This window comes from Pelophylax lessonae (genome assembly GCF_965119305.1).
Source record: "Pelophylax lessonae genome assembly, contig: HAP1_SCAFFOLD_77, whole genome shotgun sequence".
NCBI classification, from domain to species: Eukaryota; Metazoa; Chordata; class Amphibia; order Anura; family Ranidae; genus Pelophylax; species Pelophylax lessonae.
In genome coordinates this window covers 106,113-119,173 of record NW_028120141.1, presented here as the reverse complement: position 1 = coordinate 119,173, position 13,061 = coordinate 106,113, and the positions used below count along the sequence as shown (strand labels likewise).

General features: G+C 59.4%; 1 protein-coding gene across 1 annotated transcript in view; it reads right to left on the bottom strand.

Moving 5' to 3' along the window:
• LOC309543483 (WD repeat-containing protein 97-like) overlaps positions 1-7,210 on the bottom strand; it is a gene marked incomplete at its 5' end in the record, with an annotated part of 218,063 nt that extends 210,853 nt beyond the window's left edge. Inside the window, 2 exons of the mRNA XM_082275962.1 lie at positions 6,574-6,639; positions 7,162-7,210. Of these exons, the coding sequence (XP_082132088.1) occupies positions 6,574-6,639; positions 7,162-7,210 (115 nt within the window). The remainder of the gene's footprint in view (positions 1-6,573; positions 6,640-7,161) is intronic.
• Positions 7,211-13,061: the final 5,851 nt, after the last annotated feature.

The following is a 13,061-nucleotide window of genomic DNA, read 5'->3' as shown; positions in this document are numbered from 1 at the left end:
AGTATTGATGAGGATGGAGATGGTGAGTACTATGACTAGAGTGAGTATTGATGAGGATAGAGGTGGTGAGTACTATGACTAGGGTGAGTATTGATGAGGATGGAGATGGTGAGTACTATGACTAGGGTGAGTATTGATGAGGATAGAGGTGGTGAGTACTATGACTAGGGTGAGTATTGATGAGGATGGAGATGGTGAGTACTATGACTAGGGTGAGAATTGATGAGGATGGAGGTGGTAAGTACAATGACTAGGGTGAGTATTGATGAGGATGGAGGTGGTAAGTACAATGACTAGGGTGAGTATTGATGAGGATGGAGGTGGTGAGTACTATGACTAGGGTGAGTATTGATGAGGAGGGAGGTGGTGAGTACTATGACTAGGGTGAGTATTGATGAGGATGGAGATGGTGAGTACTATGACTAGGGTGAGTATTGATGAGGATGGAGGTGGTAAGTACTATGACTAGGGTGAGTATTGATGAGGATGGAGGTGGTAAGTACTATGACTAGGGTGAGTATTGATAAGGATGGAGGTGGTAAGTACTATGACTAGGGTGATTATTGATGAGGATGGAGGTAGTGAGTACTATGAGTAGGGTGAGTATTGATGAGGATGGAGGTGGTGAGTACTATGACTAGGGTGATTATTGATGAGGATGGAGGTAGTGAGTACTATGAGTAGGGTGAGTATTGATGAGGATGGAGGTGGTGAGTACTATGACTAGGGTGAGTATTGATGAGGATGGAGGTGGTAAGTACTATGACTAGGGTGAGTATTGATGAGGATGGAGGTGGTGAGTACTATGACTAGGGTGAGTATTGATGAGGATGGAGGTGGTGAGTACTATGACTAGGGTGAGTATTGATGAGGATGGAGGTGGTGAGTACTATGACTAGGGTGAGTATTGATGAGGATGGAGGTGGTGAGTACTATGACTAGGGTGAGTATTGATGAGGATGGAGGTGGTGAGTACTATGACTAGGGTGAGTATTGATGAGGATGGAGGTGGTGAGTACTATGACTAGGGTGAGTATTGATGAGGATGGAGGTGGTAAGTACTATGACTAGGGTGAGTATTGATGAGGATGGAGGTGGTAAGTACTATGACTAGGGTGAGTATTGATAAGGATGGAGGTGGTAAGTACTATGACTAGGGTGATTATTGATGAGGATGGAGGTAGTGAGTACTATGAGTAGGGTGAGTATTGATGAGGATGGAGGTGGTGAGTACTATGACTAAGGTGAGTATTGATGAGGATGGAGATGGTGAGTACTATGACTAGGGTGAGTATTGATGAGGATGGAGGTGGTAAGTACTATGACTAGGGTGAGTATTGATGAGGATGGAGGTGGTAAGTACTATGACTAGGGTGAGTATTGATAAGGATGGAGGTGGTAAGTACTATGACTAGGGTGATTATTGATGAGGATGGAGGTAGTGAGTACTATGAGTAGGGTGAGTATTGATGAGGATGGAGGTGGTGAGTACTATGACTAGGGTGAGTATTGATGAGGATGGAGGTGGTGAGTACTATGACTAGGGTGAGTATTGATGAGGATGGAGATGGTGAGTACTATGACTAGGGTGAGTACTATGACTAGGGTGAGTATTGATGAGGATGGAGGTGGTGAGTACTATGGCTAGGGTGAGTATTGATGAGGATGGAGATGGTAAGTACTATGACTAGGGTGAGTATTGATGAGGATGGAGGTGGTAAGTACTATGACTAGGGTGAGTATTGATGAGGATGGAGATGGTGAGTACTATGACTAGGGTGAGTATTGATGAGGATGGAGGTGGTAAGTACTATGACTAGGGTGAGTATTGATGAGGATGGAGATGGTGAGTACTATGACTAGGGTGAGTATTGATGAGGATGGAGGTGGTGAGTATTATGACTAGGGTGAGTATTGATGAGGATAGAGGTGGTGAGTACTATGACTAGGGTGAGTATTGATGAGGATGGAGATGGTGAGTACAATGATTAGGGTGAGTACTATGACTAGGGTGAGTATTGATGAGGATGGAGGTGGTGAGTACTATGACTAGGGTGAGTATTGATGAGGATGGAGATGGTAAGTACTATGACTAGGGTGATTATTGATGAGGATGGAGGTAGTGAGTACTATGAGCAGGGTGAGTATTGATGAGGATGGAGGTGGTGAGTACTATGACTAGGGTGAGTATTGATGAGGATGGAGGTGGTGAGTACTATGACTAGGGTGAGTATTGATGAGGATGGAGATGGTGAGTACTATGACTAGGGTGAGTACTATGACTAGGGTGAGTATTGATGAGGATGGAGGTGGTGAGTACTATGGCTAGGGTGAGTATTGATGAGGATGGAGATGGTAAGTACTATGACTAGGGTGAGTATTGATGAGGATGGAGGTGGTAAGTACTATGACTAGGGTGAGTATTGATGAGGATGGAGATGGTGAGTACTATGACTAGGGTGAGTATTGATGAGGATGGAGGTGGTAAGTACTATGACTAGGGTGAGTATTGATGAGGATGGAGATGGTGAGTACTATGACTAGGGTGAGTATTGATGAGGATGGAGGTGGTGAGTACTATGACTAGGGTGAGTATTGATGAGGATGGAGATGGTGAGTACAATGATTAGGGTGAGTACTATGACTAGGGTGAGTATTGATGAGGATGGAGGTGGTGAGTACTATGACTAGGGTGAGTATTGATGAGGATGGAGATGGTAAGTACTATGACTAGGGTGAGTATAGAGGGGGGTGAGTACTATGACTAGGGTGAGTATTAATATTTATTTAGGTGGTGATCCTACCAGCCAATCGGATGGCGCTCTAGGACCAGGAATTCCTATTGGGTCTCTGGAAATAAATTTGGATTTACTCCATGGATGAATTATCCTCATCTGTGAGATTACATTCTTATCCAGGAGTTACCTCCTGATATATTAGATATATACTGTATATATAGATATAATAGGGATGAGGTCCCCGATGTGGATTATATTACTTGTGGTTTTATAGCTTTAAAGTTCTCTCATTTTAATCATAGAATATTTGTGAATAATGTCTGACGGATCAATATATCAATTTTGAGGTAATTAATATTGACTCTCAAAGGACAACTGGATAAGCATTAAGCCAGGTGAGGATGAGGATGAGGATTACCTGTTCTCGGGTGAGGGTGAGGATTACCTGTTCTCAGGTGAGGATCAGGGTGAGGATTACCTGTTCTCAGGTGAGGATGAGGATTACCTGTTCTCAGGTGAGGATGAGGGTGAGGATTACCTGTTCTCAGGTGAGGATGAGGGTGAGGATTACCTGTTCTCAGGTGAGGATGAGGGTGAGGATTACCTGTTCTCAGGTGAGGATGAGGGTGAGGATTACCTGTTCTCGGGTGAGGATGAGGATTACCTGTTCTCGGGTGAGGATGAGGGTGAGGATTACCTGTTCTCGGGTGAGGATGAGGATTACCTGTTCTCGGGTGAGGATGGGGGTGAGGATTACCTGTTCTCGGGTAAGGATGAGGGTGAGGATTACCTGTTCTCGGGTGAGGATGAGGGTGAGGATTACCTGTTCTCAGGTGAGGATGGGGGTGAGGATTACCTGTTCTCAGGTGGGGATGAGGGTGAGGATTACCTGTTCTCAGGTGAGGATTGGGGTGAGGATTACCTGTTCTCAGGTGGGGATGGGGGTGAGGATTACCTGTTCTCAGGTGAGGATGGGGGTGAGGATTACCTGTTCTCAGGTGAGGATGAGGATTACCTGTTCTCGGGTGAGGATGAGGATTACCTGTTCTCGGGTGAGGATGAGGATTACCTGTTCTCGGGTGAGGATGAGGGTGAGGATTACCTGTTCTCAGGTGAGGATGAGGATTACCTGTTCTCAGGTGAGGATGGGGGTGAGGATTACCTGTTCTCAGGTGAGGATGAGGGTGAGGATTACCTGTTCTCAGGTGAGGATGAGGGTGAGGATTACCTGTTCTCGGGTGAGGATGAGGATTACCTGTTCTCGGGTGAGGATGAGGATTACCTGTTCTCAGGTGAGGATGAGGGTGAGGATTACCTGTTCTCAGGTGAGGATGAGGGTGAGGATTACCTGTTCTCGGGTGAGGATGAGGATTACCTGTTCTCAGGTGAGGATGGGGGTGAGGATTACCTGTTCTCAGGTGAGGATGAGGATGAGGATTACCTGTTCTCAGGTGAGGATGAGGGTGAGGATTACCTGTTCTCGGGTGAGGATGAGGGTGAGGATTACCTGTTCTCAGGTGAGGATGAGGATTACCTGTTCTCAGGTGAGGATGAGGATTACCTGTTCTCAGGTGAGGATGAGGGTGAGGATTACCTGTTCTCGGGTGAGGATGAGGGTGAGGATTACCTGTTCTCAGGTGAGGATGAGGATTACCTGTTCTCAGGTGAGGATGAGGATTACCTGTTCTCAGGTGAGGATGAGGATTACCTGTTCTCAGGTGAGGATGAGGATTACCTGTTCTCGGGTGAGGATGAGGATTACCTGTTCTCGGGTGAGGATGAGGATTACCTGTTCTCGGGTGAGGATGAGGGTGAGGATTACCTGTTCTCAGGTGAGGATGAGGGTGAGGATTACCTGTTCTCAGGTGAGGATGGGGGTGAGGATTACCTGTTCTCAGGTGAGGATGAGGGTGAGGATTACCTGTTCTCAGGTGAGGATGAGGGTGAGGATTACCTGTTCTCAGGTGAGGATGGGGGTGAGGATTACCTGTTCTCAGGTGAGGATGAGGGTGAGGATTACCTGTTCTCAGGTGAGGATGAGGGTGAGGATTACCTGTTCTCGGGTGAGGATGAGGATTACCTGTTCTCGGGTGAGGATGAGGGTGAGGATTACCTGTTCTCGGGTGAGGATGAGGATTACCTGTTCTCGGGTGAGGATGGGGGTGAGGATTACCTGTTCTCGGGTGAGGATGAGGGTGAGGATTACCTGTTCTCGGGTGAGGAGGAGGGTGAGGATTACCTGTTCTCAGGTGAGGATGGGGGTGAGGATTACCTGTTCTCAGGTGGGGATGGGGGTGAGGATTACCTGTTCTCAGGTGAGGATGAGGGTGAGGATTACCTGTTCTCAGGTGAGGATGGGGGTGAGGATTACCTGTTCTCAGGTGGGGATGGGGGTGAGGATTACCTGTTCTCAGGTGGGGATGGGGGTGAGGATTACCTGTTCTCAGGTGAGGATGAGGGTGAGGATTACCTGTTCTCGGGTGAGGATGAGGATTACCTGTTCTCGGGTGAGGATGAGGATTACCTGTTCTCAGGTGAGGATGAGGATTACCTGTTCTCGGGTGAGGATGAGGATTACCTGTTCTCGGGTGAGGATGAGGATTACCTGTTCTCGGGTGAGGATGAGGGTGAGGATTACCTGTTCTCAGGTGAGGATGAGGATTACCTGTTCTCAGGTGAGGATGGGGGTGAGGATTACCTGTTCTCAGGTGAGGATGAGGGTGAGGATTACCTGTTCTCAGGTGAGGATGAGGATTACCTGTTCTCAGGTGAGGATGAGGGTGAGGATTACCTGTTCTCAGGTGAGGATGGGGGTGAGGATTACCTGTTCTCAGGTGGGGATGGGGGTGAGGATTACCTGTTCTCAGGTGAGGATGAGGGTGAGGATTACCTGTTCTCAGGTGAGGATGGGGGTGAGGATTACCTGTTCTCAGGTGGGGATGGGGGTGAGGATTACCTGTTCTCAGGTGAGGATGGGGGTGAGGATTACCTGTTCTCAGGTGGGGATGGGGGTGAGGATTACCTGTTCTCGGGTGAGGATGGGGGTGAGGATTACCTGTTCTCAGGTGAGGATGAGGGTGAGGATTACCTGTTCTCAGGTGAGGATGAGGATTACCTGTTCTCGGGTGAGGATGAGGATTACCTGTTCTCAGGTGAGGATGGGGGTGAGGATTACCTGTTCTCAGGTGAGGATGAGGATGAGGATTACCTGTTCTCAGGTGAGGATGAGAATTACCTGTTCTCAGGTGAGGATGAGGGTGAGGATTACCTGTTCTCAGGTGAGGATGAGGATTACCTGTTCTCAGGTGAGGATGAGGATTACCTGTTCTCGGGTGAGGATGAGGGTGAGGATTACCTGTTCTCAGGTGAGGATGAGGGTGAGGATTACCTGTTCTCAGGTGAGGATGGGGGTGAGGATTACCTGTTCTCAGGTGAGGATGAGGGTGAGGATTACCTGTTCTCAGGTGAGGATGGGGGTGAGGATTACCTGTTCTCAGGTGAGGATGAGGATTACCTGTTCTCGGGTGAGGATGGGGGTGAGGATTACCTGTTCTCAGGTGAGGATGAGGATTACCTGTTCTCGGGTGAGGATGAGGATTACCTGTTCTCAGGTGAGGATGAGGATGAGGATTACCTGTTCTCAGGTGAGGATGAGGATTACCTGTTCTCAGGTGAGGATGAGGATTACCTGTTCTCAGGTGAGGATGAGGATTACCTGTTCTCGGGTGAGGATGAGGATTACCTGTTCTCAGGTGAGGATGAGGGTGAGGATTACCTGTTCTCAGGTGAGGATGAGGATTACCTGTTCTCGGGTGAGGATGAGGGTGAGGATTACCTGTTCTCAGGTGAGGATGAGGGTGATGATTACCTGTTCTCAGGTGAGGATGAGGGTGAGGATTACCTGTTCTCGGGTGAGGATGAGGGTGATGATTACCTGTTCTCAGGTGAGGATGGGGGTGAGGATTACCTGTTCTCAGGTGAGGATGAGGGTGAGGATTACCTGTTCTCGGGTGAGGATGAGGGTGAGGATTACCTGTTCTCAGGTGAGGAGGAGGGTGAGGATTACCTGTTCTCAGGTGAGGATGAGGGTGAGGATTACCTGTTCTTGGGTGAGGATGAGGGTGAGGATTACCTGTTCTCAGGTGAGGATGAGGGTGAGGATTACCTGTTCTCGGGTGAGGATGAGGGTGAGGATTACCTGTTCTCAGGTGAGGAGGAGGGTGAGGATTACCTGTTCTCGGGTGAGGATGGGGGTGAGGATTACCTGTTCTCGGGTGAGGATGAGGGTGAGGATTACCTGTTCTCAGGTGAGGAGGAGGGTGAGGATTACCTGTTCTCAGGTGAGGATGAGGATTACCTGTTCTCAGGTGAGGATGAGGGTGAGGATTACCTGTTCTCAGGTGAGGGTGAGGGTGAGGATTACCTGTTCTCAGGTGAGGTTGAGGATTCCTTGTTCCCTGGTTGGGATTCATTCTGAGATTACTAGAAGAGACGAGGAATCACACATCATATTATATACCTCAATAAACCTTCCTGTAATCCCTCTATAAGTGCTCTACCAGGATTGTGTGCCCCCGGGAAGTAGGGGTCTGGTGACCCGGGAGGGAGGATGTAGGGTTTAGGCACCCGGGGAGTAGGGATCTAGTGACCCATAGGAAAGGGGGACTGGAGAAACAGACGGAAGGGTGATAGGGTTTACTGAGTCTGGTGACCAGGCAGGGATGGGGGCTGCCAGCAGACCCAAGAGGGAGGGGTTTAGTAAACAAGCAGAGTAGGGGTCTGGTGACCCGTGAGGGAGGGTGAAGGATATAGTGAACTGGCAGGGTAGGGGTCTGGTGACTAGGGAGGGAGGGGGTCTTAAGACCCAGGCAGAAGGGTGAAGGGTGTAGAAACCCAGCGTAGTAGGGCTCTGGAGACAAGGGAGGGGGTGTGAAGGGATTAGTGACCCTGCCGAGTAGGGGTCTGATTACCGGGGGGGGGGGGGGTCTGGAGACAAGGGAGGGGGTGTGAAGAGTTTAGTAACTTTGTAGGTTAGGGGTCCCATGACCCAGGTGACAGGGAACTGGAAAACATGAAGTGAAGGGTTTAGTGACCCGGTGAAAAAGGGGTTTGAAGACCCAGCAGGAAGGGTTTAGGGACATCATAGGGTAGGGGGTACGGTGACTCGGGAAGGGGGGGTCCGGTGACTCGGGAAGGGGGGAGGGGTCTGGTGACTCGGGAAGGGGGGGGCGGTGACTCGGGAAGGGGGGGGGGCGGTGACTCAGGAAGGGGGGGTCCGGTGACTCGGGAAGGAGGGGGTCCGGTGACTCGGGAAGGGGGGGGCGGTGACTCGGGAAGGGGGGGGTCCGGTGACTCGGGAAGGGGGGGGCGGTGACTCGGGAAGGGGGGGGGGCGGTGACTCGGGAAGGGGGGGTCCGGTGACTCGGGAAGGGGGGGGCAGTGACTCGGGAAGGGGGGGGGTCCGGTGACTCGGGAAGGGGGGGGTCCGGTGACTCGGGAAGGGGGGGGGGGGCGGTGACTCGGGAAGGGGGGGCGGTGACTCGGGAAGGGGGGGGGGTCCGGTGACTCGGGAAGGGGGTGGTCCGGTGACTCGGGAAGGGGGGGTCCGGTGACTCGGGAAGGGGGGGGCGGTGACTCGGGAAGGGGGGGTCCGGTGACTCGGGAAGGGGGGGGGCGGTGACTCGGGAAGGGGGGGGCGGTGACTCGGGAAGGGGGGAGGGTCCGGTGACTCGGGAAGGGGGGAGGGGTCTGGTGACTCGGGAAGGGGGGGTCCGGTGACTCGGGAAGGGGGGGGGCGGTGACTCGGGAAGGGGGGGTCCGGTGACTCGGGAAGGGGGGGTCCGGTGACTCGGGAAGGGGGGGGTCCGGTGACTCGGGAAGGGGGGGGTCCGGTGACTCGGGAAGGGGGGGGGTCCGGTGACTCGGGAAGGGGGGGGCGGTGACTCGGGAAGGGGGGGGGCGGTGACTCGGGAAGGGGGGGGTCCGGTGACTCGGGAAGGGGGGGGTCCGGTGACTCGGGAAGGAGGGGGGTCCGGTGACTCGGGAAGGAGGGGGGGGTCCGGTGACTCGGGAAGGGGGGGTCCGGTGACTCGGGAAGGGGGGGGGTCCGGTGACTCGGGGAGGGGGGGTCCGGAGACTCGGGGAGGGGGGGGTCCGGTGACTCGGGAAGGGGGGGGTCCGGTGACTCGGGAAGGAGGGGGGTCCGGTGACTCGGGAAGGAGGGGGGGGTCCGGTGACTCGGGAAGGGGGGGGTCCGGTGACTCGGGAAGGGGGGGGGTCCGGTGACTCAGGGAGGGGGGGTCCGGAGACTCGGGGAGGGGGGGTCCGGAGACTCGGGGAGGGGGGGGTCCGGTGACTCGGGAAGGGGGGGGCGGTGACTCGGGAAGGGGGGGGTCCGGTGACTCGGGAAGGGGGGGGGGTCCGGTGACTCGGGAAGGGGGGGGTCCGGTGACTCGGGAAGGGGGGGTCCGGTGACTCGGGAAGGGGGGGGGGCGGTGACTCGGGAAGGGGGGGGCGTTGACTCGGGAAGGGGGGGGGTCCGGTGACTCGGGAAGGGGGGGCGGTGACTCGGGAAGGGGGGGGTCCGGTGACTCGGGAAGGAGGGGGGTCCGGTGACTCGGGAAGGAGGGGGGGGTCCGGTGACTCGGGAAGGAGGGGGGGTCCGGTGACTCGGGAAGGAGGGGGGTCCGGTGACTCGGGAAGGGGGGGTCCGGTGACTCGGGAAGGGGGGGGGGGGCGGTGACTCGGGAAGGGGGGGGTCCGGTGACTCGGGAAGGGGGGGGTCCGGTGACTCGGGAAGGGGGGGGCGGTGACTCGGGAAGGGGGGGGGGCGGTGACTCGGGAAGGGGGGGTCCGGTGACTCAGGAAGGGGGGGTCCGGTGACTCGGGAAGGAGGGGGTCCGGTGACTCGGGAAGGGGGGGGCGGTGACTCGGGAAGGGGGGGGTCCGGTGACTCGGGAAGGGGGGGTCCGGTGACTCGGGAAGGGGGGGGTCCGGTGACTCGGGAAGGGGGGGGCAGTGACTCGGGAAGGGGGGGGGTCCGGTGACTCGGGAAGGGGGGGGTCCGGTGACTCGGGAAGGGGGGGGGGGCGGTGACTCGGGAAGGGGGGGCGGTGACTCGGGAAGGGGGGGGGGTCCGGTGACTCGGGAAGGGGGTGGTCCGGTGACTCGGGAAGGGGGGGTCCGGTGACTCGGGAAGGGGGGGGCGGTGACTCGGGAAGGGGGGGTCCGGTGACTCGGGAAGGGGGGGGGGCGGTGACTCGGGAAGGGGGGGGCGGTGACTCGGGAAGGGGGGAGGGTCCGGTGACTCGGGAAGGGGGGAGGGGTCTGGTGACTCGGGAAGGGGGGGTCCGGTGACTCGGGAAGGGGGGGGGCGGTGACTCGGGAAGGGGGGGTCCGGTGACTCGGGAAGGGGGGGTCCGGTGACTCGGGAAGGGGGGGGTCCGGTGACTCGGGAAGGGGGGGGTCCGGTGACTCGGGAAGGGGGGGGGTCCGGTGACTCGGGAAGGGGGGGGCGGTGACTCGGGAAGGGGGGGGGGCGGTGACTCGGGAAGGGGGGGGTCCGGTGACTCGGGAAGGAGGGGGGTCCGGTGACTCGGGAAGGAGGGGGGGGTCCGGTGACTCGGGAAGGGGGGGGTCCGGTGACTCGGGAAGGGGGGGGGTCCGGTGACTCGGGGAGGGGGGGTCCGGAGACTCGGGGAGGGGGGGGTCCGGAGACTCGGGGAGGGGGGGGTCCGGTGACTCGGGAAGGGGGGGGTCCGGTGACTCGGGAAGGAGGGGGGTCCGGTGACTCGGGAAGGAGGGGGGGGTCCGGTGACTCGGGAAGGGGGGGGTCCGGTGACTCGGGAAGGGGGGGGGTCCGGTGACTCAGGGAGGGGGGGTCCGGAGACTCGGGGAGGGGGGGTCCGGAGACTCGGGGAGGGGGGGGTCCGGTGACTCGGGAAGGGGGGGGCGGTGACTCGGGAAGGGGGGGGGGTCCGGTGACTCGGGAAGGGGGGGGTCCGGTGACTCGGGAAGGGGGGGTCCGGTGACTCGGGAAGGGGGGGGGGCGGTGACTCGGGAAGGGGGGTCTGGTGACTCGGGAAGGGGGGGGGTCCGGTGACTCGGGAAGGGGGGGGTCCGGTGACTCGGGAAGGGGGGGGTCCGGTGACTCGGGAAGGGGGGTCCGGTGACTCGGGAAGGGGGGGTCCGGTGACTCGGGGAAGGGGGGGGTCCGGTGACTCGGGAAGGGGGGGGTCCGGTGACTCGGGGAAGGGGGGGGTCCGGTGACTCGGGAAGGGGGGGGGCGGTGACTCGGGAAGGGGGGGGGGCGGTGACTCGGGAAGGGGGGGGGCGGTGCCTCGGGAAGGGGGGGGCGTTGACTCGGGAAGGGGGGGGTCCGGTGACTCGGGAAGGGGGGGGCGGTGACTCGGGAAGGGGGGGGTCCGGTGACTCGGGAAGGAGGGGGGTCCGGTGACTCGGGAAGGAGGGGGGGGTCCGGTGACTCGGGGAGGGGGGGTCCGGTGACTCGGGAAGGAGGGGGGTCCGGTGACTCGGGAAGGGGGAGGGTCCGGTGACTCGGGAAGGGGGGGGGTCCGGTGACTCGGGAAGGGGGGGGTCCGGTGACTCGGGAAGGGGGGGGGTCCGGTGACTCGGGGAGGGGGGGTTCGGAGACTCGGGGAGGGGGGGGTCCGGAGACTCGGGGAGGGGGGGGTCCGGTGACTCGGGGAGGGGGGGTCCGGAGACTCGGGGAGGGGGGGGGTCCGGTGACTCGGGAAGGGGGGGGGGTCCGGTGACTCGGGAAGGAGGGGGGTCCGGTGACTCGGGAAGGAGGGGGGGGTCCGGTGACTCGGGAAGGAGGGGGGGGTCCGGTGACTCGGGAAGGGGGGGGCGGTGACTCGGGAAGGGGGGGGTCCGGTGACTCGGGAAGGAGGGGGGTCCGGTGACTCGGGAAGGGGGGGGTCCGGTGACTCGGGAAGGAGGGGGGGGTCCGGTGACTCGGGAAGGGGGGGGGTCCGGTGACTCGGGAAGGGGGGGGGTCCGGTGACTCGGGGAGGGGGGGTCCGGAGACTCGGGGAGGGGGGGGTCCGGTGACTCGGGGAGGGGGGGTCCGGAGACTCGGGGAGAGGGGGGGTCCGGTGACTCGGGAAGGGGGGGGTCCGGTGACTTGGGAAGGAGGGGGGTCCGGTGACTCGGGAAGGAGGGGGGTGTTTCCGGTGACTCGGGAAGGAGGGGGGGGTCCGGTGACTCGGGAAGGGGGGGGGCGGTGACTCGGGAAGGGGGGGGTCCGGTGACTCGGGAAGGAGGGGGGTCCGGTGACTCGGGAAGGGGGGGGGGTCCGGTGACTCGGGAAGGAGGGGGGGGTCCGGTGACTCGGGAAGGAGGGGGGGGTCCGGTGACTCGGGAAGGGGGGGGCGGTGACTCGGGAAGGGGGGGGGTCCGGTGACTCGGGAAGGGGGGGGGTCCGGTGACTCGGGAAGGAGGGGGGTCCGGTGACTCGGGAAGGGGGGGGGTCCGGTGACTCGGGAAGGAGGGGGGGGTCCGGTGACTCGGGAAGGAGGGGGGGGTCCGGTGACTCGGGAAGGGGGGGGCGGTGACTCGGGAAGGAGGGGGGTCCGGTGACTCGGGAAGGGGGGGGGTCCGGTGACTCGGGAAGGGGGGGTGTCCGGTGACTTGGGAAGGGGGGGGGGTCCGGAGACTCGGGGAGGGGGGGGTCCGGTGACTCGGGGAGGGGGGGTCCGGAGACTCGGGGAGGGGGGGGTCCGGTGACTCGGGGAGGGGGGGTCCGGAGACTCGGGGAGGGGGGGGTCCGGTGACTCGGGGAGGGGGGGTCCGGAGACTCGGGGAGGGGGGGGTCCGGTGACTCGGGGAGGGGGGGTCCGGAGACTCGGGGAGGGGGGGGTCCGGTGACTCGGGGAGGGGGGGTCCGGAGACTCGGGAAGGGGGGGGGTCCGGTGACTCGGGAAGGGGGGGGGGCGGTGACTCGGGAAGGGGGGGTCCGGTGACTCGGGAAGGGGGGGGTCCGGTGACTCGGGGAAGGGGGGGGTCCGGTGACTCGGGGAAGGGGGGGGGTCCGGTGACTCGGGAAGGGGGGGGTCCGGTGACTCGGGAAGGAGGGGGTCCGGTGACTCGGGAAGGAGGGGGTCCGGTGACTCGGGAAGGGGGGGTCCGGAGACTCGGGAAGGGGGGGGTCCGGAGACTCGGGGAGGGGGGGTCCGGTGACTCGGGGAGGGGGGGTCTGGAGACTCGGGGAGGGGGGGTCTGGAGACTCGGGGAGGGGGGGTCCGGAGACTCGGGGAGGGGGGGGTCCGGTGACTCAGGGAGGGGGGGTCCGGAGACTCGGGG